This window comes from Sminthopsis crassicaudata, chromosome 4, assembly GCF_048593235.1.
Source record: "Sminthopsis crassicaudata isolate SCR6 chromosome 4, ASM4859323v1, whole genome shotgun sequence".
In the NCBI taxonomy this organism is placed as follows: domain Eukaryota; kingdom Metazoa; phylum Chordata; class Mammalia; order Dasyuromorphia; family Dasyuridae; genus Sminthopsis; species Sminthopsis crassicaudata.
This window is the reverse complement of record NC_133620.1, coordinates 403,846,696-403,873,984: the sequence shown is the minus strand read 5'-3', so window position 1 is coordinate 403,873,984 and position 27,289 is coordinate 403,846,696. Positions and strand designations below refer to the sequence as shown.

The following is a 27,289-nucleotide window of genomic DNA, read 5'->3' as shown; positions in this document are numbered from 1 at the left end:
TGCAATTTGTATAATGGAGAAAGGAGACAGAGTGTTGTTCAAGAGGGAAAAAAAAATAGAAATAGACCATGAAAAGTACTCAAATTTTTTAAAACTTTAGTATTTCATGGACATAGAGTTCATTCATCAGTGTGGGTACTCCCTTCACTGAGGTAGATCAGAAACCCTCTTTGGGAAGTAATATAACAGAAAAAATTCGAAACTTGGACTCAAAGAAAATAACTGCTTTTGAATTCTCTCTCTGACACTCACTAACTGTTGACCTGGGCAAATAACTTATTATTTGCTTCAATTTGATAATTTGTCAAATGAGGATAATAATCAGCTCTATCACACAAGGTTGTTTGAGAATCAAATAAAATCATATTTGTAAAGTGCATCATAAGTCTTAAGATGTTATGCAAATGTCAGGAATGTGAATTATTGCTGTGGCTTAAAAAAAGAAAATCTATCATCCAGTAGCTACCCTGGTGATGAAACTGTCAAACCTTAGCTAGGCTGGTCCTTGATGTTCTGTCTACCACTAGGTCCATATCTGAAGCATTTCCATCTTACTAAGTCAGTCAGTTTGGGCTCTGCTAGCAGAACTTTCAAGAAGTTACAGTCAATTCCCTGCTAGAGTGAGACATTACAGAACTTTGGATCAGCTTGAAAAAAGCAAATGAAAAATAGAGCTGTTCCATCAACAGTCCCATTGATAAGGATATGTGGTCACTGAAGCAGTTTGTGCAAAATGAACTGTTTTAAAATCTGTATAAATGCTTACCAAGAGCTAGATTCAAGTCATACTTCCCTAAAGCAAGAGTAAGCAAACTATGGCCTAAGGGACCAAATCTGGCCAGCCACCTGTTTTCCTATGGTCAGTGAGCTAAGAATGATTTTCAAAAAATATTTAAAATGTAAAAACTATTTTTAGCTTGGACCACACAAAAACAAATGGAAGGCTGGATTTAGATATCACACAATAGTTTGCTGACTGCCCGTCCTAGATCATATTCTTTTTTCCTGCTATAATATAGAAAAAGGGAGTTGGGGGACTATATAATAGGGTATCCCCCCAAAGCTTTTTGGGAACATAAAAATCTTTCCTTTAAAATGGAGTCAAATCCTTACATAATAATCCCTCTGAAATAGTCCTCCAACTTGCATTCATGGGTTTCCAGAGGACAGCTGCTATCTTAGGTTCCACAGGGTTATAGACCTAATGCTACTGCTCACAAGCCCTCACCTGTGTACTTTCTACTAACAATCAGCAAAAGCAATACCTTTGATTTCAGAGTAAAGACAATAGTTACAAAATGTTTCTTTCGTAAACCTTGGGCTCATCCTCTAACAAATATACTCAGAATTCATAGATTCTGTGTGCAAGGATTCATATTTAGAGTACAATGATAACGAAATATTTTTTGAATCATTTTAATTGTATCTAATTCTTTGTGACTCCATTTGGTAGAGATACTGGAATGGTTTAAAGAACTGGGATCCATGGGGTTAAGGGACACATAGCTAGTAGGTGTCTGAGGCCAGATTTGAACTCAGGAAGATGATTCTTCCTGATGTCAGTGCTCTATCCCCCACACCATCTAGCTGATATGAGTATGTATCTGTATATATAGATGTAGATGTGCATATTTATAGATATGCATGTGTGTGTGTGTGAGTGTACATATATAGGTGTATATATAGAGGAGGAAGGAAGGAAGGAAGAAAAAGGAAGGAAGGAAGGAAGGAAGGAAGGAAGGAAGGAAGGAAGGAAGGAAGGAAGGAAGGAAGGAAGGAAGGAAGGAAGGAAGGAAGGAAGGAAGGAAGGAAGGAAGGAAGGAAGGAAGGAGAAAATAAAGTGAAGCATACATTTATGGAAAGGCAATTTACAATTCCTGGTACTGCAGAACCTGAAAATCCTTTTTCTCCTCTGCTGGGTTTGTAGGGACTGCTCCTCTACATAGTTTTCTTTCTTCTTTGCTCTAGGGATCCTCTTCCTCAAGTATTTGTATCCATGTATGTCTACTCCCTATTGGATGCAATGCCTCCAACTGAAGTAAGATATGGAAAAGGAAAGGAATTCCTTCCTCCTCCCCTACTGGGTTCCCTCCACAAGCAGAACCTGGCTTGTAATGTTTCCAGCTTTCCTGAGCTTAGTTAAAGGCCCCTGGGTGTGTCAGAGAAAAGCATTCCCACTATATAAAGGGATCATCTAATGTGACCACATTTTTACAGTTAGTTTAAAGCTGTAAGTTAGATATTTTATGGCTATACTCAGCTTTCTGGCCTGCAAGGAATGGGAGAAAAGTAACAAAAACCAACTCCCCTACAATTATGAAAGGGATGTGAAATGATTCTATAATGTAGATTCTATACTTAAACATTATTTGTGGGCCTACTAATTTTATAAACATCTTCATAGAGTTTGTTTTATAACTCCATTTTGGAACAAATTTAGGATATTATAGAATAATAAAATCTTGCAGCTGAATAGAATTTCAAACATCACTGCTCGTGACTCAAGACACAATTCCATTTCAGCAACCTGATGGACAGCCAGCCAGTATTTTACTGAACACTATGCAATAGAAAGAGTGTTCAACACAGAGACCTGACTTCAAAAGTGATTTGTATCAGCTGTGTGACCCCAGATAAGTCACCATTTCTAAGCCATTATTTTTCTCATCTGTAAAATGGGTTAATATCTGTAATTTCTGCTTCACATGATTATAGCAGTGAAATCATAAATATAAATCAAATTGAAAACTTGGGCCATACTAGTTGATATAAAGTTCTTTATTATGCTATACCCAGATCTTCTTTCTTGTCCCTTTCACCCTCTCCCCACTTGGTTAACTTTGTGTGTGTATGTGTGTGTGTGTGTGTGTGTGTGTGTGTGTGTGTGTGTGTGAATTTCATGGAATTCAATGAGAGAAAAGTCCCTGGTAAAATTTTAAATCAATTTTCAAAGCCAAATTCAGTAGAGGGCAAATAAAGAGAGCCCAGTCACTTTTCTGTGCTGGATAGTTCCAGAGACCAGGACCTAAGATGTGAGGTCTAATTTGGGAAGATCACTAAGATAAGGACATTGTGAGATGGTTAACCTTTAACTTTAGCAGAAGTGAGTGCCATCTGTTAGCTACTGATTTTAACTAATCCTTCTTACTAATTAGTTGCTAAACTAGGTTGTTTCTATACTGCTGAAGAAGTGTAAGTACTTTAAATACTTTCTACTTGTTGGTATGGGGAGGCATATCCTCTGAATCATGCTATCTCAGTTAAAGTTCCAAGGGAAAAATGTGAAATAAATTGCCTCCCTCTTCCCCCTGACAGCCCTTGAAAACAAATAAGCTTTCTCTCTTTCAGTTTTCTCTTCTCCCTGCTAACCATCTGCAGTTCCCTCACATGAAATGGTTTCCATATTTCTATATTTAATCCCATTCATCCTCCCCTAGATACTCTCTCATTTCTCAGTCTGTTTATTAAAATGTGGTAGAAACACATGTGGATAGAACACCCCTGGAGTCAGGAGGACCTGAGTTCAAATCCAGCCTCAAACATTTAATACTTATTAGCTGTGTGAGCTGGGCCAAATCATGTAATTCCAATTGCCTTGCAAAAAATTTAAAGTGTTGTTATATAAATATCAGTTAATATACTGTTATGACTGCCCATTTCATGGCTGTATAAAATGTACCAAAACTGTGGTTATAAAAAATAAAGTAAAATGTATCCATAGCAAGGCAAGTTAAGAAAAGATGGACATGAATACAATGTTTCCTATTATTATATATACTTTCTTGAAATAGAAATTTATTGTTACATATTGTGAATCCTCCTTGGGCACATAACAATTTTTTTTTCTTTTACAGCCTTTCTTTTTCTATTTTTTCTTATTTTTCATTTAAGATTTAAATAATTGCTTTGAAAAAAAAGGGGGGGGAAGTATTAAGCTGTATGAAGTGATAGTGAAAGAAACAATTTATACAATGATAAAAACATTTTTTCCATTATCTTATCCCTCTAGTTTCATTGAGGAAAACAAAATAAAAATCTTTGAAACAAATATGAATAGTCAAGGAATATAGTCCAGGCCCTCAGAGAGCAGAGAAATATAATATATATAACCAAATAAAGTACAAATAACACATGAGAAGTACATCAGGCAGATGCAAGTAAAGTTCACCTGAAATATCAGGGAGAAAAAAGGCATTAATTAGAGAATCAGGGAAGGCTTCCTAGAAAAGGTAGCATCCTAATTAGTTAATAAATGCATCTCTCCCTTTCCTCCTTCTCTCTCTCTCTCTCTCTCTCTCTCTCTCTCTCTCTCTCTCTCTCTCTCTCTCTCTCTCTCTCTCTCTCTCTCTCTCTCTCTCTCTCTCTTCTCTCTCTCTCTCTCTCTCTCTCTCTCTCTCTCTCCCCCCCTCCTTCTTTCATTGAGGTTAAGTGGCTTGTCCAAAGTAATAACAGAAGTAAATGGAAGAGCCAGGATTTGAAGCTGATGGAATCTTAGCTGCTGCCCTAATCTCAACATCCTGACTATAAAAGGCTCTTTTACCTTGAATATCTTGCTATAAAACCCTGACTTTCTTTCTAGAAGAAAAGGACTTTTCCCATGTATATCCTATCTGAGTTATATCTAATCACAAGGTTTTTTTTCCCCATGCCCATCTTATCTGAGGTTGCCCATATTTATGAAAGATTGTTTAATTTCCCTTACATTGCCCAAATCTTCCTTTCTTAAATCTAGAAATCAACTAAACAAACTTAGCCATGATTTGTAGATTTCCCCATTTTTTATTTCATTTCTCTTTCTTCTTTTTTTTTAATTATAACTTTTTATTTTTTACATTATCCCTTGTACTAACTTCTGTTCCAAATTTTCCCCTCCTTCCCTCCACTCCCTCCCTAGATGGCAGGCAATCTCACACATGTTAAATATGTTATAGTATATCCTAGATACAATATTTGTGTGCAGAACCAAACAGTTCTCTATTTCACCATTTCTTAAGTCTAAATGTTCATGCTGAAATTTTAGCAAGAGCCATTTGGAACTGGCTCCAGCATGCTCTCGCATCTTTTTGAACTTCTTTCTCAGAATAAAGTTTTTTCAAGGCATAAAATAAAATACATAGGATTGCAAAGGAAACCAATTATCTTGGTATATATAAATCTTATTCACAGATATTGTATACATCTTAAAATTATATATATGTAGACACACACAAATGCACACAATATTCGAGTTCATGGATCCCAAGAGAACCCCCCTGCCTCAGATAGGAATTTAAATTTTTTCGATATTATTTTATTTTCCCAAATTCATAGTTTTCAACATTCGTTTTTGTATGACTTTGTGTTTCAGATTTTTCTCCCTCCCCTCTCCCCAAGGACAACAAACAATCTGCTATATGTTAAATATCAGCTCAGACGTGTATTATCTTCATCATCATAGTACGGGCACTTGGATAATAACATTTTAAGGGGTGCAAAACGCTCTACAAAGGTTATCTCAATTTATCCTTACAATATCCCTGAAAGGTGTTCCCATTTGACGGATGAAAAAACTGAGACTGAGAAATGAATTTGCTCCGATCACATAGTCAGCAGGATTTGAAGGTGGGTTTTCCTTTCTCCTGATCCGGTGCTCCAGCCACTGTGACACCTTCTCCGGACTCGGTGGGGAGGCACTGATGGGCCTCCTGGGGCGGGAGTAGGGCAGCAACTTCAGCCGGGGACAGGGAGCAGAATCTGGGGGAGGAGAGGTGCTCTTTGCGCGCGCGCGCGGATTGGACTGCCCCGCAGAGGGCAGTACCGCCGGTGGAGATGTCAGTCAGTGGGGCTCGGCTCCTCCCCCAAAGCCCTGGGCCGGAGTCCGGCTGCAAAGCGGCGCAGACTTGGGAGACAAAGCCACACCCAGCCCTCTGCGGCTGGTGAGCTGGGTGGTGCTCTTCCCCCTTCGGGTGAATCACCCCCATCTGCACGCAAGCTCGCCGCCCCCAGCTCCGCGCCTGCTCCTCCCGCCTGCAGCCTCCTTCTCCTCCTGGGGTCCCCCCGCGCTTTCCGACCCCCAGTCTCCCAGGCCGTGGCAGCAGCCCAGGACCGGAGCCATGTCGGGCATCGCAGCCAAAGTGGTGAAAGATCGGGAGGCGGCCGCCGGCCTAGGCTCTCACGAGCTGGCAGTCAAATACCTCCAACCAGGACTACGAGGCAATCCTCAGCGAATGCCTGGAGGAGGGCAAACTCTTCGAGGACCCTATGTTCCCGGCGATTGGATCTTCCCTGGGGTTCAAGGAACTGGGACCGTACTCGAGCAAAACTCAGGGCGTCGTCTGGAAAAGACCCACGGTAGGCAGGGTACTGGCAAGGTGTTCTGGAGCGGGTGGGGAAGCTCTGCGGGCAGGGAGCGGGGTCTCGAATCCCCCCCTCCCCCAGCACGGGCTGAGTTAGGAGCAAATGCCAAGGGGACAGAATGTATGTCTTTCTGTCTCCACTTGGTATTCTCCCCCAGGACTCTGTGTACAGTATTTATTTATTAAGTGGTTGTGGGACTGAACCGAAATGAATTGACTTGAATCCTCCGTTCAAGCCGGGCTCACACTAACGCTAGCTGTTAGCCAACTCTGTTACTCACTAAAACTGTTAGCTGCTCTGAGTAATGAGAAAGGCGCATAGGGCGGTGCGGCAAGGGCTAGGCTATCCGCCCAGCGAAGTAGAAGCAGGATCCAGGCGGAAGGAGAAGGGAATCCCTCAGGAAGCATCAGCTGCTCCCTGAGAAAGAGCAGCCAACCAGAGTTCATCTTTGCCGAACATCTGGTCTGGTTACTCCGCTGAAGGAACTGGGGTTACTCTGTGCAAAGAACTTGTCCTTTGGGATAGCTTGGATACTAGGAGCCTGAAACACATGTCATCTTTCCTCTGCACACACAATACGGAGGAGACTTTCCAGGGAAGGCTATTTCGGCATCAACAGAGTCCACTTAATCAGGAGATTGTGGGCCAAAATTTGAAGATCAAGGAAGAATGGATCCTAGAGGAAAGCAGCTGGAAAGGGAACGTTTGAGGAGAGAATAGTCTGGTGCGTTGTAGAAAAAGCTGAGGAGGGGGGTGATGCTGGCCTAGTACATCTCTACCCCTAAGTATTTGGGTATATCAGTTAATCTCTCAGGGACTGTTTCTCATCTGAAAATTCATTCATTTCTATACAGAAAGTATTTTGTTTCTTCAATGAAAGCCAGTTGAACTACCTGGTAGTACTTTAACTGGAGGAGAATTTGGGAAGGAAGAGGTACTCCAAAAATGCATTTTCATGGTCACTCCTGCTTCCTCAGATGCTGAGGCCAGAGACTTCTCTCTAATATAGCCTCTTTTGCCAAGGCTCTCATTTCACATATCCACCAACTTCCAGAAGGTCTAAGACACAAACAAGCTGCCTTCTCAGTGGAGATGTCTATGCATATTAGACAAGTGCACTTGGGGAAGAGCCAACTTTCTGCCTACATCCCCTTTACTTTTCATTATTATTATTATTATTATTATTATTATTATTATTATTGTTGTTGTTGTTGTTGTTGTTGTTGTTGTTGTTGTTATTATTATTATTATAGCTTTTTATTTACAAAATATATGCATGGGTAATTTTACAGCATTGATCATTGCAAAACCTTTTGTTCCAATTTTTCCCCTCTTTTCCCCCCTACCCAGATGGCAGGTTGACCAATATATGTTAAATACAATATATGTATACATGTCCATACAGTTATTTTGCTGCACAAAAAGAATCAGACTTTGAAATAGTGTACAATTAACCTGTGAAGGAAATCCAAAATGCAGGCAGACAAAAACAGAGGGATTGGAAATGCTATGTAGTGATTCACACTCATTTCCTAAAGTACTTTCACTGGGTGTAGCTGGTTCTATTCATTATTTATCCCCTTTACTTTTGAAGTATTCATAAACATTTTGTTTATTAGAGCTGAGGAATTAGGGGAAATTTCTCTTTAAGATCATTGGGATGACTGAAAAATAATCACCACCTTCCAACCTCTCATCTTGGTCTTTCCTTAATTATACATATTTTCCTAAACAACTGTAGTAACCTTGCCCCAGGCTCTCTTATGAATAAAACACAGATTACCTGTTTATTCGGATTATAATGAATTATACTCACCCCTGGCCTAATTTAGCAGTCTGAGCAGGCATCTCTGAGCTGTAGCTCTGAGCTGGACTTTGTCATCTTTCAGAAAGAAAGCCAAAGCTTTGACATGAAAAAAGTTTCTGAAAATACATGGCATAATCTTTAACAATAAGAACCAAATATACAACCAGTGTGGGACAACAGGGCTGTACCCCTATTGATAACACGGAGAAGTAGAGTTGGAGGGAGTAGGGAGAGAGGATGATTCCTCTACTCTAGGAAGGGTCCAACCAGCTGACTTTCTCCTTGGACTCAGAGTGGCCACTCATCCCCAGGGAGTTTATCATGCCCTCTGTGCCCTTCTGGAGGGCTCTTCCCCACCCAAGCTCTGGATCTCTAATTAGCTACCTATCCTGTGGCACAATTCTGGAGATCAGTGGGGAATCAGGCACAAAACAATAGTAAACTCAACCTTAATGTTTTGTCAGTCACTAGTATTCTCTGCCCTTACTTTCTGCTACATCCTCTGAAGATCTTCCATTGTGATCTAATGGCAAGATCACTAGATTTAGACTGACGGGAGATCTGAATTCAAATTCTACTTCTGCTACTTACTACCTATGGAGTATGTGTCTCATCATTAGCCTTCAGTTTCTTCATAGGTTTAAAAAAAAAAAAAAAAAAAAAGCTAGGTGGCACAATGGATAGAGCTAACTCTAGAATCGCAGATCTTTTTTTTCAGGTTCCTTTCATTTTCTGGGTCTCACCGAATCCTAACTATCTCACCCTCTCTAAGTCTGGCTGCACTTTGCACAACTCTGCAAGAGAGAGTCATATCTTAAATCCTCGACCTTGTCACTCCTCCCAGGACCAGCCCCAACAACATTAACCTGGCTCCAAGAGCTAAAATTCCTATGGATTAGAGTGACAGAATGTACTTAACACCTTGCTTTAGTTATAAAGTAACTACTCCCAAATTGTGATAAATGAAAAAAGTCAAGAGACAGAGTTTCTGGCTTATCAGAGTGATAATAATCAATTTATTAATTAGGCTGGCTAATAATCAACAAATTGATGGTCATTGATTTATCTCAGTAGCCAAGGAGTCACTGAGTGCTTTAAATACTGTTGTAAAAAGGGCAATACCCTGGCAAATAAAAATGAATCTTGAGTGTTGGGATTTAATGAAGAGGTGGGCTAGAAACTTCAGCTCCTCGTGCTAAGAACAGGACTTCATCATGAAACTCAGCTGCCTCCAGCAAGCTGGACAGAGGAATCCATTTCCAATCAGACCATTCTGGTTTTTCCCTTCAGGAGCTGGGTCACCCTAAATTCTAATGGAAGGCTAGAACATGTTTGTTCTCCTTGGGACAAGAACTCACCCAACTTGGATTCTATTTATACTTCTCACCCTCAATTCTGATTGAGTAGGGATCAACCCAAACTTGAGGAACACCCAGGATTAGGAACATCTCATCAATCATCCATATCCTTTAGAGACTGACTGATTTTCTATACAGTCAGAACCCTAAATAAGGAAATAAAAAAAAACTTGGAGCCTAATTAATAATGTAATAATAATATCAGAAGACAAATTTCTCTCAATATTATCATCATTATCACCATCTATAAGATGAGCTGGGGAAGGAAATGGCAAGCCACTTCAGTATCTTTTGCTAAGAAAACCCCAAATGGGATCTTGAAGAAATGAGTGAACAACAATTCTAGACCAAGCTCACCGGCAATCTTCAGTGCCAATAATTGGTACTATCTATGTACTATTAGTATAATTCAATGAATTCTCCATCTAGATCCCTATCAGTATAGGGATAATGAATTTTTTTCATCAGTTTGGTTTTTATTGTGTAGTCGTGGAGATCACTGAGAGGCCCCTGTGATTTTATTCTGTGACTTAATGCCATCTGTATACTATCATCTGCAACCGGTGGCATCTGAAAGACCTGACAATCTGTAGAATAGTCATCCTGCATTTGGACTCTTTAGAGGATGAGCTTCATGATAATGGTAACACCTTTGACTAAATACATTTCCCAGTTTTATGCCTTGGTAATAGTAATCAGAAGAACATCAAACAAAAAATCTCTCTTGGAATTTTGGATAAAGAGTAAATAGCACTAGAAATGTTCAAATCCAACTTCTTGCACAACTAAGACAGATTTTTTTTTTTCCATCTGTACCATTAGATGATTGGACTAGGCTGGGGCTTCTTAAACTTTTTCCACTTGTCACCCCTTTTTACCTGAGAAATTTTTCCATGATCCTAAGTATGCAGGTATATAAGGTAGGTATACAAACCAATCATTTACTGATAATAAGTCACAATTTTGCCACCCCCACATTCAGGCACAAGACCCCATATGGGGTCATGACTCACAATTTAAGAGGCTGGGGTCTAGATGACTTCTGAGACCTCTTTCAGCTATGACCTCATTATCTTAACATCCTTACTATTCTTTGCCTTTCATTGTATCTCCATGTGCTTAACCCAACACCTGGCACATAGTGTGTATTTAATAAATGCTTGTTAACTGATTGCATGAGAAACATTTTGTTGTAAGAGAATCTTTAATGTCATACCAAGTCAAAAGCATTAAGAAAACACCTTCTATTCTCTGCAATATTCAGAAAACTTTATGACTATGTAGATATAGTCTATTGTAAAAATCATCTGTAAAGACTTCCTTCCCAGTGTGATGTTTTCATCAAAGACTTCCTTGATTCATGGAGTTATAGATCATTCTCATAAAGACTTGTTTCTCGATAGAATTTGAGTTCTTTGAGGGCAGAAGCCATTTCTTTTTAAAAAATTTTTAGTACCCAACACAGTTCTTGTTACTTAGTTGTTTTAGTCATGTCTGACTCTTTGTAATCCCATTTGGGGTTTTCTTGGTAAAGACACTGGAGTGTTTTGCCATTTGCTTCTCCAGTTCATTTTATAGTTGAGGAAACTGAGGCAAACAGGGTTAAGTGACTTGCTCAAGTTCACTCCTGAAGCCAGATATGAACTTGGGAAGATAAGTCTTCCTGATTTAAGACCCAGTACCCTATCTGCTTTGCCTTCTAGCTGCCACTGGTAGTAGCCATTTAATAAATGCATGTTGATCAACTGACTAATAGGAAAATAGATATATAGTTCAGGAGTTACTGACATTTTTTCCATCATCTTTTTTCTATTAATAATACTATCTGTAATATTCTCCCCCAGTGGTTTAGTATCTTACCCTCTGAGAGATCTTAAAACCTGTTCCCTTAAAGCTTTCAAAATCTCATTGACCCAACACAGACTTATGGTTATTATTCGTCTAATACAACTTTGTCTTCTTCAGTGCCATTTTTGTAGCATATTGTGTACCAAGATGTCAAATCCAAAAGTAATAATTCTATATGTCATCATTTATCTCGAATGCATCATAAAAATGCTAATGATTATATTCTATTATCTATTTGTTCTTTTTCAATATAATATTGAAATAGCATTAGTGACTCCATTTTGCCTTTATCTACCATTTTGTGAAGTTAAGTCTCAAAGTCATTTGAATCTGGAGAAATTATAAGAATACTCCCCTTTCCCAAGATTCACCAAATTTAAAAGAATTGCTCCAAACAGTCCTCTTTTCCTCCTCTCCTCAGAGTCTTCTAAGTGTCTCCCAGTTCCCTTCAGCTAACTCTCATCTTTACCTTATTACCTCCAAATCATCTTCTTCAATAAGGACAAATGTCTTTCACCCTGTTTTCTATTCCCTCCCAATGATATTAACTGCTGAGTTCATAGCTACTGAGAGTCTTGAACTCAGTTTGCTTTGCAATCACATTCAGTGTTAAATAAATCTTTAGTCTGGATGATACTTGACTTTATTATTTAATTGTAATGACAATCTCATCTACAAGTGGTTTAGGGATGATCAGTCTTTGTTGGATCTCACCAAAAGTTTTCTGACATCTTTCATCCAGTCAAGTAAATACTACAAATATTAGCATCCCTATTTTAGTTAAAGAAATTGATAAGAGAGATTAAGTGATTAAGATCACTTAACAAGGGAGTGGATGAGGCAAACCTTGAATCCAGGTTTTTTTTTTTACTTCAGTTCCAGGGCTTTTACCTGGTAAGCTGAGTCTGCTAAACACTTTTATTATAAAGAGGCTGCCAAAATCAGGGGGCAATTCACTCAGTCAGCTAGATTTATACCAAAATAGCAAACAGTGCAAAATTTGTTCCATTTGCCTGAACAGATAAGCAGCCTCTTTGTCCTATCATAACTAGCAACAACCAAATAGAGATTTTCCTGTGATGTACTGATTGTACAAAAGGAGGTATCTACCCTGCTGTAAAATGTGATTCAAAAACTACTTCCATGTTAAACTGAGCTAAGAAGAGCTGAGGACCAGAGCAGCATTCAAATTTACCCTAAATTTAGTATTTAGGAATACTAAAAGAGGGCACAAACATGGGGGGTTGGGATGAACATATACACACACAAACACACATACACACACACACTGTCTCTGTCTCTCTGTCTCTCTCTCTCACCCACTGCCTATGCAAAATTCATAGTAGATTTTTCAGAACCTTTGATAGGCATATCAACTCATACTATGTTGTGTAAGTGCAAAGAATAGCCCAGATTTAAATTCTCACTTCCTCTGTGACTCTAAGAAGGCACTGGTTAGGACCAGGAAATAGACACACCCTATTCTCCTCCTGAAAAGTCCTAAGCCAGAATTCTCAAGAGCTAGAATGTGGTTCTTGTATGATTGTTGTCCTCAGGTACTAGTCTCCATCAACCAATAACAGAAACCAATGAAATATTGTGGACAGAGTCGACAATCTTGGTTCCTCTGCTACCTACTACTCAAGAGGCATTAAATAAATCACTCAACCTTCCAGGTCTGTTTCTTCATCTATCAAATTAGGGAGTCAAATTAAATGCTTTCTAATGCCCCTTCTAACTACAAATTGGCAATCCACAAATACTCATTACAGACCAGCAATGTGCCATATGCAAAGGATACAAATCCAAAAATGAGACAGTTCTTGCCCTCAGGGAGCTTGCATTCTACCATCCTAAGAAACAAGAATTAATAATCTCTCATGTTTATAGTGCTTTAACATTTGCAAAGCATTTTATAAACAGCAGATTTGAACCTCATGACAATCCTGTGAGATAAGTATTTTTATCCTTATTTTATGATAAAGGAAACTGAGGCAGACAGTGATGAAGCAATTTGCCCAGATTCACACAGCTAGAAGCTGAGGCAACAGTTTAACACAAGTCTTTCTTGACAGAAGCTAAGTGGCTCTTGGCTCATCTGGTTGACAAACATTTATTGTTTGTTCCAAACACTGCAGATTCTAGGGATACAAGCAAAAAGAAAGACAGTCCATGTCCTCAAGGATCTTATATTCCAGTGGGAAGCATGAGCAGAGGGCTCTCAGATTGAGAGTCAGAATCTCAGGCAGTTGTTACTAGACACATAATTTCCCTGTAAAATCTCATCTGTAAAAACAGTACTTACACAGCCTGCCTCACAGAGTTGTTATACATTATAGAATACTTTAGGAATATGAGCTACTAAAAAAAAAATTTAAAAGGAGCCACAGGATATCATTTCTACTTGTAAAAAGAATCCCCTCTAAAGTATGTGTCAAATGGTCTAGCTTTTGTTTAGAAACTTTTAATGAAAGGAAACTCATTTCCTCCTGAAATAGCCCATTCCAGTTTGAGGGGCTTCTAATTGATAGGAAGCTTTTCCTTACATCAAGTCATCTGCAACATCATTCTGTTCCTCCTGATTCTAGGTGACACAGTGGGGAAAGAGCTGGATCTGTAGTCAGGAAGATCTGAATTTCATAAAAGAAATTCATTTCCTCCTTAAACAGCCTATTCCAGTTTGAGGGGGCCTCTAATTGATAGGAAACTTTTCCTTACATCAAGCCATCTTTGCAACTTCAGTCTGTTCCTCCTGATTTTAGGTGATACAGTAGGCAAAGAGCTGAATCTGTAGTTAGGAAGATTTAAATTCAAATTCTCTTTCAGACATTTGCTACAACAGTTGTGTGACCCTGGCCAAGTCATGTAACTTGCCTCAGTTTCTCCAATTGTAAAACTACTGGAGAAAGAAACAGCAAACCACTCTAGTATCTTTGCCATGAAAACCCCAGAAGAGGATGTCATGACTGAAATGATTTAACAACAATAGCAAACCTTACTATATAAATGTTACCTTTTGTTACTGTTATTATTATGCTCTCACTGCCTCTCTCAAACTGCTGCCATACAACTCTTCTTTAAGCACAAATCTAGTTCTTTCACTCTTCTGCTCAAACATCTCTTTGATCCCTATGACTTACACAGTAAAACGTTTCATTTCTTTTACCTCTCATTCACAGTCTGGTGCCACTTTATCTTTGGGGATTTATCTCTTAATTTATTACTCCCTTCTACACACTCAAGGCTCCTGTAAAGCTGAAACCCACTCGCCATCTCCCATGCACATTTCTAACTCTTGCATCTGTACTTTTGCTCATGCTTTCCCATCTACCTAGAATATTCTAGCTTGACCTCTTTGCCTGTCGAATTTCTATCCATCCTTTTAAGCTTAACTCGCATAACACTTCCTCCATAAAGTCATAAAGTTGTCCCTATTCCCTTCAGTGAATGATTGTATTCTTTCTGTATGTCCTCAAAGAACCTCACAGAGTCTCAGTTTTCTCATCTATAAAATGGGGTTAATAACAGTGTTTCACCTGTAAGGATCAAATGAGATAACATATGTGAAATAATATATGTTCTATAAATGCCAGCTATTTGTGCTTGGATCATATTTTCCAGGAGGGGAATAAGCTGTAGGAGGGCAAAGACCAAGACTTATCTAAGCATTAGGTCATATTCTTGACCAATCACTCTTTGACTAACCTATATATAACTTATACTAACCTTCAACCTATATAGATAATGCCTAAAAATCCTGTAGGTATTGTGCCCCAGGGAGGATATCCTCTAAAGAGGAGGGAAGATCTAATAAGAAATTAGACAACTTAATTAGGGTGATAATTGGACCCTGGTGGGGAAGGACATTGGCACTAACAGTACTTTATGGATCTTGTTCTCAGGAGATCTGCGATGATCCCCAGTTTATTGTTGAAGGAGCAACCCGCACAGACATCTGTCAAGGAGCCCTAGGTAAGTGACTGAGAAACAGATCTTCTCTATATCCTAATAGTGGTGGATTCTCTTTTATCTTTGACTTTACTTCCTTTAAATCTAGCATTTTGATTTCCCTTCTCAAGAGCTCTTCTAATATAATACTGCTGACAATTTTAGTACTCTAAGAGAGCTGGTATTGATCAGTCTTTTTACTATCACTACTAATTAATCCCCTACTAATTAATACTTTAGTAACATTGTTCATGAGCTCCTGTGTTCCAAATAGTTCATCTTCTAGTGACCAACTCTCTGGAGATGGACCTCTTCAAAATTTGCTAGACTGGTTCTCACACAACTTAGTAGACTTTGCCATATCTTGCCTTCTACTAGCACAGCCTTTGAGAAATTGTAATAACCTTCACACTATGATAAGGTTCAAAATGTCCAAGTCTCGCTAAATGAGACATGGGTCATGAGAAAGGTACAGCATTTATTAGTACTTATTAGTGCTATTATTGTTACTCAATCATGTCCCACTCTTCATGACCCCATGGAGTATCACACATGAATATTGTCCATGGGATTTTCTTGGCAAAGATGCCAGACTAGTTTGCTGTTTCCTTTTCCAGTTCATTTTGTAGATAAGGAAACTGATGTTATAGGCAACCCATCTATGAACTCTAGCCTCTGCAAATCAGCAATGGGAAGTTTCTTCTCATATCTCTTTTTGGGGGCAATCTTGTATTTTATAATTTCATAGCACTAGTTTTAATTCTTTAGTAGTTTTTCTTTTTATATTTGCCATTGTTTATATTTACCTAACCTGTATACTTTAATCTATTCACATAAATCTCCCCATCCTTCTCTATATTCATCATGCTCATCATTTCTTACAGCAGAGTAAAGTGATTTGTCCAAGGTCATAGAGTGTCTCAGATCAGATTTGAACTTGGGATTCCTCTCTCCAGGCCTAGTGCTCTACTGAGAAATCTAGCTGCCTGTAGTGCTGAACACTGTTAAGTGCTAGAAACATAAATATAAACAAGCAAGATAGATCCTGCCCTCAGGAAGCTTACATTCTAATGGAAGCAGATAGAACAAAAAGAGAAGATGGGAAGTAGAGAGGAAGGTACATGTGGCTGGTATGGCATGGAGATGGCCAGGATTCAAACAAGATTAGTCAAAGCTGACCTATGAGAACTAGGTTGGTTCCAAAGATGGAGCTCAAGGTTCCAGTAAGAGAGATGGAAATAAGCTAAATGGAGATAGCATGATGTGGAGAGAGCCAAGAAGTGGTCACAAAATCCCAGAATTGGGAAAGATCTCAGAGGTTCAAATTTGCCTGGCACATAATAAGTGCTTAATAAATGTTTGTTGATTTAATTTGACTTGAATGTGTGAGGTCAGTATAGTCTGTACTTTACTGGAGGAAATTTTTTCTAGGATCATAAAACCACCAGAATCAAGGAATAGAGCAGTGGAACAATTTTCGTGCTCTAAAAGAGCTGGGATTTGATCAAAATTTCCAGGGAAACAGATATCATCCCCTACTAATAGAGTGGAAGAATACAGTGGAATGCTGCTGTTAGAGGGAGTTCTGACCACTAAGCACCCAGAGCTCAACCTACTAGTAATAACATCATCACAGCCATCCCTCTGCTCTCTAGATTATTTGCCCAGTTTATGGGGAAAGTGACTCATTATAGCAGAAAAGGAAACTGTGCTCTGATAAAAGGAAGTTAGTAACACCATTGGATTTATGTCTTTTAACAGACAAAGTCACCATAGTATCATAACAGTATAGAGGGCATTTTTATTGATCTAAGAGTATCTGTTATAGTCATTCAAAAAAAATCAAATTCTATGGAAAAATTGAATCAGAAGCATACCTGAAGTCCAAACCTTGGTAAGTTTGTTTCTGAATGTAATTCATATTCTCATTTTAATCTACAAAGAACCTGAAAGCTAGGCTGTTGCTGGAGATACAAGCCTTCCTGCAGTTGAAGCCATAAGCACACTAGGACTAAACATTCTCAGCTGTGGCTTTTTTTGGCCATTGTTCAGAACACACATGAAGTCTATTTATAGCAATAAGGGACTATAGTGGTATGGGTGAATAAAATACATTAATAACAAAAGAGACTCATTTTTAGCCATTAGTTTATTTCATTTTTTGATATCTTTTATTAATATCTTTTGTTTATACATTACCCAGATTTCCCCCTATATCCCTACTCTACCCCTTTCCAGAGAGTCATTCCTTATAACAAAGACATTTTTAAAAGGAAAAAAGAGGAAAAGACCCCAAAAATCATTTTTAAAAATCTGACATTTTATGCAACATTCTTTCCCACCTGTGGACTCTAGCCTCTGCAAATCAGCAAGGGGAAGTTTCTTCTCATATCCCTTTTTTGGGGGCAATCTTGTATTTTATAATTTCATAGCTTTAGTTTTGATTCTATAGTAGTGTTTTCTCTCTTTATATTTGCCATTGTGTATGTTGTTTACCTAGCCTGTTTATTTTGATCAGTTCACCTAAATCTCTCCATCCTTCTCTATATTCATCATGTTCATCATTTCTTACAGCAGAATAGTATTCTGTTACATTCCTGGATTTGCTTAGACATTTTCCTATCAATGGACATCTCCTTTGTTTTTATTTCTTTGCTACTATAAAAGTGCTGCCATAATTATTTTGTTGCATATAAAACACTTCTTTTTGCCAGTGACCTTCTTGGGGCATGTACTTAGAAGTGGAATCTTTGAATCAAAATGTAGAGGCATTTTAGTAATTTCATTCACCTAATTATAAATTGCTTTTCAGAATAGTTTCTATCAATTACAAGTACTAGTGTGCCTGCTTCTCTATCACAGCTCCAATATGTACTATTTCCATCCTATTGCTAATTCACTGAGTGTAAGATGGAGCCTTGGAGTTATTTTGACTTGCATTTATCTTATCATTAATGAATTGGAGCATTCTTTCATATAGTTATCAATAATTTGCAAATGAAAAAACTAATTTTTCATATCCTTTGAGTAATCTGCTGGAGAATTAGCCAACTTCTTCAAGCAAATATTTAATCAGAACTATCATACTATGATCTGCTCAGACCATGGTATTTTGTTATGTTTGGGGTCCGATGTCTTAGAAAGGGCATTGATAAAGTAGGAAATGGCCAGAGGAGATCCATGAAGTTCCATACTTTAGTCCATACTACAAAGATCAGCTGAAAGACCTGGGAATGTTTTGTCTTAAGAAGAGAAGACTTAGGAGGAAGATATGATGGGAAGATAAGATTGTCTTGTCAAAGAGAAATTGGACTTGTTCTATTTGGCTTCCAGGAGCAGAACTCATAGCAATGGGTAGAAGTTTCAAGAAGCAAATTTAGGTTTGAAGAACTTCCTAACTATTTTTTTTTTTTTTTTGCTGCTGTTCAGTCGTTTCAGTCATTTCCAACTTTATGTGACCTTTTATTAGGAGGTTTTCTTGGCAAAGATACTGGAGTGGTTTGCCATTTCCTTGCCCAGTGTCACACAGTTAGAAAATGTCTGAGACCAGATTTGAACTCAGATTGACTCCAGACCAGAACTTTATCCATTGTGTCACTTAGCTGCTTTTCCTAACCGTTAGAATCGTCTGAAATTGGGCTACCCTCGTGGCTTCCCTCACCACCACTAGAAGCCCAGAGGTCTTCATACAAAGTCTAAATAACCATAACAACAACAAAAACAAATAACCACTACTAGGGAGTTTTTTTTAGGTATAGTATACAATGAATTGCAAATTCTTGTTGATTCTACCTCCATAAAGTAGAGTGGCTCTGTTGACTCAGCTCTGTTTCCTTCTGACTACTCCCAAGACTGATCCAAGTGTTGACAATAATATTGACTCATGTTTTTATGATGCTTTAAGGATTACAGGTGCTTTCCTCCCTACCCTGTAAAGTAGGTAGCACAAGTTTTATTATCCCTATTTTACAGAAAAGGATACTTAGACTCAGAAGAGTAAAGTGATTTGCCCATAGCTAAGAATAATTTAATGTTTCAAATACATCCTTTTCATTTGATTTTCATAACCACACTGTGAAGTAAGTTCTAGCCCAGACTTGTGATGTCTTTAGTATTGGGAGTTTCCAGCTGAAGAATGTCCCTTCATCAATGCAGGGCAACACTTCCTTGGCAACTTATATTCTGAAATTGTTGCCTAGAGACCCGAAACATAAAGTGACTTGCTCAGAGTCACATAGCTCATAGAGGAAGGACTTTAAGCCAGGTCTCTCTAGCTCTGAGGACAATTCTCTAATCTTACTGGCTCTCATGCTGTTTAGGTGGGTGCTTGAGGATTATTATTCCCATTTTACAAACAATAAAATTGAAATTTGGGTAAAAAGTGGCTCGTTACAACTACAATCCAACTCTTTTGGTTCAAATTTCTATGTTCTTTTCAACATACCAAGTCCAAATATTACCAAGATGAAGAACATCATGGAAGAATAAAAAGAAGGGGTCTGGTCAGGTCACAAACTGATAACCCTTGAAGAATTATTTCAGCCCAGATATTTTTATTATTAAAATGAATGTGCTGAGTATGAAGGAAATATCCGGGGGGAGCAAATTATAAAACCATGCCAAAAAAAAACCCAGAGCTGGTTTGGATCCACAGGCTAAATGGTCGAAAACCATTGTTCATTACCTTAATTTGGATGCCTGAAATACCAGAGCTCATTTTTAACAGAAAACAAGCCTCTCTGCATTCTTGAGCTCTCAGGCAATATCAACCTGCAAATGAGATGTTCTGAAAATAGTGCTCGCTGCCAAAAATCAGGATCGTAGATTTAGACCTTGAATGTACCTCAGAGGTCAATCATACTAAAAAATTGGTCAATGTATTACTCAATATTTGGCCCAATTGAAAGGCTATATATGAAACCGAAGTTAGATTCATTGCCTGCTGTAAATGACTGCAATTGTCCTAAGTGAATTCAGCACACAGTTCAGACCACTGAATTTTGGTTCGAGATCTAGCTCTTCCACTTTGCCTTGTGATAGCTGGTCATCTTCCTCTGGACCTCAGCTTCCCTAAATGTAAAATGGGGGCAATAACACTTTTATGACAGATTTTACAGGGGAAATATATAAAACATCCATGATTCTAGTGATACATGCTCTCTCTCTCTTTCTCTTTTTCTCTTCTTACTCTTTCACTCTCTCTTGCTCTCTCTCTCTCTCTCTCTCTCTCTCTAACAAAATCTGGAGTCAGATGATGTGGGTTCAGATTCTCTCCCACACCATCTACATGATCAAGAGCAAGTCCTTCCAGACTTGTTTGGTTTTCTTTGGATTTTGGTTTCCTCATCTGTAAGAGGAGTTGCACCAGATGGTCTTGAAATATTTATATTTATTTTTATTTCTTTTGATATTTATGATCCTCTGATCTTGTCAGTGATTTGGTAAACTGGTTTTTAGGATTATGATGGCTGAAAAATTTATCTCCTTACAACTAAGGTATTGATGAGTCTTTACAAATTTGGTTCAGCTGGAAGATGGAAGACAAAATCTGTCACCAGGTCCATACTCAAAGTCCTTCCTTCCACCTTGGTAGAACCATATGCAGCTTTTGTTCTCCTGGTAAATAGAGGGCTTGAGAATTGAAGTTCACTTCCTTATTACAATGATGAATCCAAAATCGGACTTTAGAGAAGAAAGAAAACATTTTGTAAAATGTGAAGCACCATAGAAACACATAAGCTAATGTATCCTAAAGGTGGTAGCAATGAGGCCCACAGAAGCTTCATTAGAGGAAAAAAGTATGAGAAGTATTAAAGACAAAATAGACTTCTTAAAGCTAATTGCCTTTTTTTTTCCTGTAGGTCCTTTGTTTATATAAATATATATATATATATGTGTGTGTGTGTGTGTGTGTGTGTGTATATATGTATGTATGTATGTATTTAAACTATATTGATGTCCTTGGGAATTTTTTAAAACACCATTGTAATTGCTGGATGTACTGACCTTCTCTTTGAGCCTCAAGGAACAGTTAAGAAAAGCTGCCAGAAACATTGACCTCATCTGACAACATATTCTACATTTCATGCCCATCACCCTCCACCTCAGTACTATAGGAAGAAGTACTCCCATATCTCTTCTCTGGGGCCAGGATCAGTCAGTTATGATTATTCAGTCTTTAGGTTCATTTTAGTGTTATCATGGCTACCATATATATTGTTTTCCTGCTTCCTCTTAATTCACTTTGTATCACTTCATGCAAGTCTTCCTATGTTTCTTTAATTTCTCATAGATGTCAGTATTATGATATGCCATTACAACTCAGATACTACAGTGTGTTCAGCCATTAAGCACTTTTTGCACCCTTAGTTCATTCAATTAATGCGGATCTGTTTGAAGGAACTGTGTATATTTATATTTCCCTGGGGAAAAAAAAAAGAAAGACTAAGTTGAAATATGATAATTGTCTGTAAATATTTGAAAGATTGAAGGGTTTAAATCCCACCATCAATTGTCATTGCCTCCTAGTTGTATGAGTGTCAAAAAGTTGTTTAATCACTTTGGTCCACAGTTTCCTCCTTTGTAAAATAAAGGGGCTGGACTAGATAGTCCTTTCCCAGCTCTGGCTCTAGAACCCTTGTGATCTCATTCAACCCTCACAGTAGTTCTGGGATGTAAAATGCTATTGTTCTCTCCATTTTTCAGATGGGAAAATTGAGGTTCAGAGTAATTAAGTGACTATTAGAGGAGAAAAGAAAAAAGCGGAAGGCCCTGAGACTGAGAAAGGAAGTAGGAATGGGATTAAAGGGAAGGTAAAAGAGAGGATGCAGTGGCACCCAAATGCAAACTTGCCTTTTTCAGTTTTGCCCAGCTGCCCACCCTGTGCATGTACTTGTGGAATCTGGTGTAAAATGAATTGAAGGAAGACCCTGCCAGAAGAAGGTGGGAACTACGGCCTAGCCTTGAGAAAGGCTTCTGTAGTAATGTTCTCTCTCTTGGTGGAACTTTTTTTGTTTGTTTGTTTCTTCTTGTTATTCTTTATTCTTTAAATATTTCTACTGCTAATAGAAGTGTGTGTATATATATAAAAGAGAGACACAGTAATCAGACAGAAAGAAAGACAAAGACAGGGAGAGAGACAGGGAGAGAAGGAAGGAATGATAAGGAGGAGGAAGGTAAAAGGAGGAGGGGAAGAGAGAGAAATATCTTTCCCCTTAGATCATCAAAAACAGAGACTAAGGTATCTTCTGTTTATACAGGGTGTCCATAAAGTCTTAATGTAGTTTTAAGCTTTTGTAGGCCTTTTATGTAGCAAAGATTATATTTGCCCTCTTTGGCCCCAGAGGGTAGAATTAAGAATTATGCACAAAAGTTGCTAAGGGGAAAAATTAGATTTTATGTTTAAAATTTTCCTAACAATTAGAGTTGTCTAAAAGTGACTTCAATTACCCAAAGAGATGGTGGAGTCCCCTTCCTTAGAAGTCTTTCACCTTATGTAGCTTAAAATTGCACTAAAACTTTGAGGACATCTTGTCTATTCAAAGCACTATAGTGCTTTGCATAATGAATATTAAAACAGAGAATCTTAAACTTTGTCCACCCCTTTTTGTCCGAGAAATTTTTACACAACCCCAGATATACAGATAAATAAAATATATAAACAAATCAAACATTTACTGATAATAAATCATAATTTCATGACTTCCATCATCAGTTATAAGACCTGATATGGGATCAGTTTAAGAAGCTGGGTATTAGATGGTAGTGAAAAATAGCAGGTTGGCACAACAATATAAACTCTAGCCTAGGATCAAACAACATGAGTTCAAATCCCAATATCTGTGAGTCACTGAACTTCCCTGAAACCTCAGTTTCCTTATGTGTAAAATGGAAAGAGAGAGAAATCTTTGCCCTATCTACTTCCCAAGTCTACTATGAAAATCAAAAGAGATAATATATGAGGCAAACTTCCCTTTCTTTCTTTTCTCCCAGAAATGTTAACTGATAAATCTGAGGGCTAAAGGAAATATATATATGTGTGTGTGTGTGTGTGTGTGTGTGTGTCTTTGTGTGCATGGGCATGTGCACACACACACACACACACACACACACATACACACAGACAGTCTGGCTCTTAACTTAGTCAAGCTTACTAAAGAAGACTGTTTTTGCCAATTCATGACTCATGGGTCATTTTCACTACTGCCTCGGCACAGTTGCACACACACAGAGAGCTATCATCAGTGAGCACAAAGTCTGACAACTGTAGGACTCTTAGAGCTCTAAGGCTCTAAGAACTCACTTTTCTTTTTTATTGAGTTAACTGAGACTCATGGAGAAGTAAAGTCACATAGTGAATGATAGATGCCAAGGAGGGCAATCAACATGGTGAAGGGTGAAGGGAACTCATTTCTCCTAGTAATACAGAGAATATTTAGGCTCAAGAAAAGAGCTAGAGGGGGAAGGAGAGAGAAGGAACGTGACAGATGTGTTCAAGGATTTGAAGGTTTGTTATGTGGACAGAGGATTAGATATGGTTTGTTTGGCTCCTTAGGGCAGAATTATGAGTCATGGGCAGAAGTTGCAAAGAGAAAAAATTTAGGATTTCTGTTATAAAATTTCTTCTTTTTTTTTAGTTTTTAAATTCAATTTTATTTTCAGTTTTAAATTCTTTCCCTCTTTCCTCTTTCTTCACACTTAATGAGAAGAAAAAAAAAAACATAAATTCCGACATTAGCCACATCTAAAAAAAATTAAAGAAAAGAAAATGTGCATCAATTTTTCTCTTTGTAGTATATATTTTTTCCAATTATATTTCAAAAATTTTCTTAACAATTAGAGTTGTTCACAAGTAGCATGGGCAATCCATAGAGTGTCCTTCCTTAGAAGTCTTTAAGCAAATTCCAGTTGAGTTGGGTATGTTAACAGTAGATGTTCCTTTCAGATATGGTTTGGGGTTTAAATGGCCTTTCAGGTCCCTTCTAACTTTCAAATTTAGCAATTCTCTAAGTCCTTTTCGGTGAATTTATAGTTAGCATAATTTTCTAAGATTTGACTGGAAGTTCTCTCTACAGCAAGGGAATAGTTAATCCAAAATGAAACATCTGCCTGCTTTCCCAGAATTTCCCAGAAATTTCTGCTTTGGAGTGGCTCCAGATTAATTCAGATCAGGTTACAGAAGCAAGCTGACCAAGGACCACATGTGCAGTGCAGAAAATGGTTGTTGTGGAGAATCAGCTCTGCAGAGAACAGCTGTTGCTTCCACCAGGGAAGCTAGAAACCAAGCCTTACTCTTCCAGCCTGCACTCACTCATTTTGCTGGATATATACGCTTGACAGTGCCATGACCCCTGTCAAATAGGGCTTTGGGATAATTACAGATCACCAACCATACTTTTACAGGTAATGTCCATATGAAAACAATAAGAAAGGGTCGAATAAAGCACCTCTTCGTACTGGCCATTTCTATTGCTCTGATAATGTTCACACTGACTGAAGTTGCGTCTTGGGCCCTGAAGGATACCAAAGTGTTCATTTCCTATTACTATGGCAAGAGTGCTGAATTTAAAACTGAAGACCTTGTTTTACTTAGTACCTGTGTGATCCTAAGAAAGTCACTTATGACCATCTCTAGGCCTGTTTCCTCATCTGTAAAATGAACTTGGACAAATTGCCCCTAAATTTCTTCCCAGTTCTAAATCTATAACCTAATGACCAGGGGATTTCTGAGATTTCTTCCAGCTTTTTCATCTATAATTCTCTTAATTACTAGAGTGGTTGAAGAGTTTCTACTACAGAAACCTTAGTTTTCTGACCTAGCTGTGGTATAGTGACGTATGTTGTATAGTCCCAGTATAGAGAGAGGGGTCAGAAACAAGTTGGATTGAATTGAGATTAAAGCCTGCCTATATGACTTTGAACAACTCACTTTACATTTTTCTCATACCTCTGTTTACTATTCTGTAAAGTACACATGATATCTCCTATCTAATTCACAGGGCTATTGGAAGCCTACAATGAGCTAATATATATAAAGCACTTTATAAGCTATAAAGTGCTATCTATATGCATCAGCTATTATTATTATTAGCAAAGGGGGATAATGATATTTTACCCTGAGCAGGCAGTTATTTTCTGGCACTCCTAGATATCAAAAACTCAGATTCTCTATCCATTCCAACTCCCAGTCAGAAAAACAAAACAAAACAAAACAAAACAAAACCTACTATAAGAGACCAATAACAACAATAATAAAAATAACATGATGCTCTAAGAGTCTTAATTTGCATACATTAACTCAGTTGATTCTCATAACAATTCTGTGAGATGGGAGCTAGAGATATTTTTATTCCCATTTTATAGATGAGGAAATGTAGGCCAAAAAAGGGTGACTTCACAGCCTAGTAATTAAGCCATAGAGGGAAGATATGAATCAAGAGCTTTCTTTCTCCAAGTCCAGTTCTGTCTGCTAAGCTGGTTCCCTACCACTGAATACCATGGGAAAGCTTTGGAGCTCCATTTGTTTCATCAAGAACATGACACAATTCATGAGTAAAAAATGAGAATAAAATACATTCATTTGTTAAATATCCAGTCTATATGTTGATCCCTGAACCAAGGTTGAGGTTGAACCAAGTCAAAGTTGCTTATACTGTTTTATTTTTCAAAAACAAAAAAACTCACATGTAATGACCCAGTTAGAACTGAAACCAAACAGACACAAGGATTTCCTGATTTTACTGGGCAGGGCAGAATCAGGTTATCTAAATAGCTCCTGAAATAAAATCTCAAGCCCCAGAGACATATGTGCAAAATGATCACTGTAGATTAGGTTTTGTTGAATACATTAAGGTTTACAAAGGGCTTTTCTCATAACAATTCTGTGAAATAAGAAAGACCAACAAATATCACTTCATCTTAGAATTGAGAAAACTAAGGATTAAATAGGTTAGTGCCTGGCTAAATGCCACATGGCAAGGAGAACAGGATCAGAATTCAAAGCCCAGGGCTCCAACTCTAAATACACAGAGTTCCAGGGTCCCAGCTATCCTCCTGACTCTCTTTTTGCTGTGACTCTCAGTACCTTCACCCTCCAAAGAGGCAAAGAGAAGTGAAGAAAATGAGGTTTTCTTAATATAATATCTTATTTATGTAGAATTTTGAGATTTAGCACTTCACTTGTCTTATGTGAAAACTGGGAGATTTCTATGTTTTACTAAAGAAGAAATCTACTATGTTTTATTAAGAATAAAACCAAGCTAAAAACACAACAGTGGTACCAGGCAACAGCCCAGAGATAAGACAGAAAACATCTCGGAGCAGAAGGAAATAAGATATATGTAGTTTACCAGTTCCTCTCTGATTCACTTCCCTTTGCACCTACTCCTTCATAGAGTTCAACATGGCAAGGCAGCATTGTATATGTAGAGCAGGGCTTCTTAAACTTCTTCCACTTGCGACCCCTTTTTGCTTTATAACTCAGACAAACCAGATTTATAGGTATGTAAAATAGATTTAAAAATCAAACATCTACTTTTTGGGATTGCTTGCTGTATAGGGGAGGAGGAAAGTGGGAGAGAAGGAGAAAACTATAGAACACAAGATTTTGCAAGGATGAATGTTGAAAACTCTTTTTGCATACATTTTGAAAAATAAAAAGCTATTATAAAAAATCACAAATTTACTAATAAATCATAAAGAAATTTATTTTAAGATGATTCTTTGGCATGCATATAAATTTACCATTTATTATAAAATATGAAAGCAAATGTATATACTAATGAGATGGATATGCCTATTTATTTTAACATAAAACATAAACATAAAAAATTAAATATTGGTAGAATATTTGATATTGCTAGTCACAGAGCATTCAGAAACATTTTACTGTTGCCAAATATTTCATAACCCCCACCTTCAGTTACATGACCCCATAGGGAGTCACCCCCATAATTAAGAAGCTTTGGTGTATAAGATACTATACTTGGACTCA

At 37.9% G+C, this 27,289-nt stretch overlaps 1 protein-coding gene across 1 annotated transcript in view; it reads left to right on the top strand.

Annotated features, from left to right (window-relative positions):
* The first annotated feature begins 5,945 nt into the window (after positions 1-5,945).
* The window catches only part of CAPN2 (calpain 2), an 82,417-nt gene continuing 61,073 nt past the window's right edge, over positions 5,946-27,289 (top strand). Inside the window, 3 exon segments of the mRNA XM_074262644.1 lie at positions 5,946-6,176; positions 6,178-6,330; positions 15,252-15,321. Coding sequence (XP_074118745.1) covers positions 6,093-6,176; positions 6,178-6,330; positions 15,252-15,321 — 307 coding nt within the window. The 5' untranslated portion in view covers positions 5,946-6,092.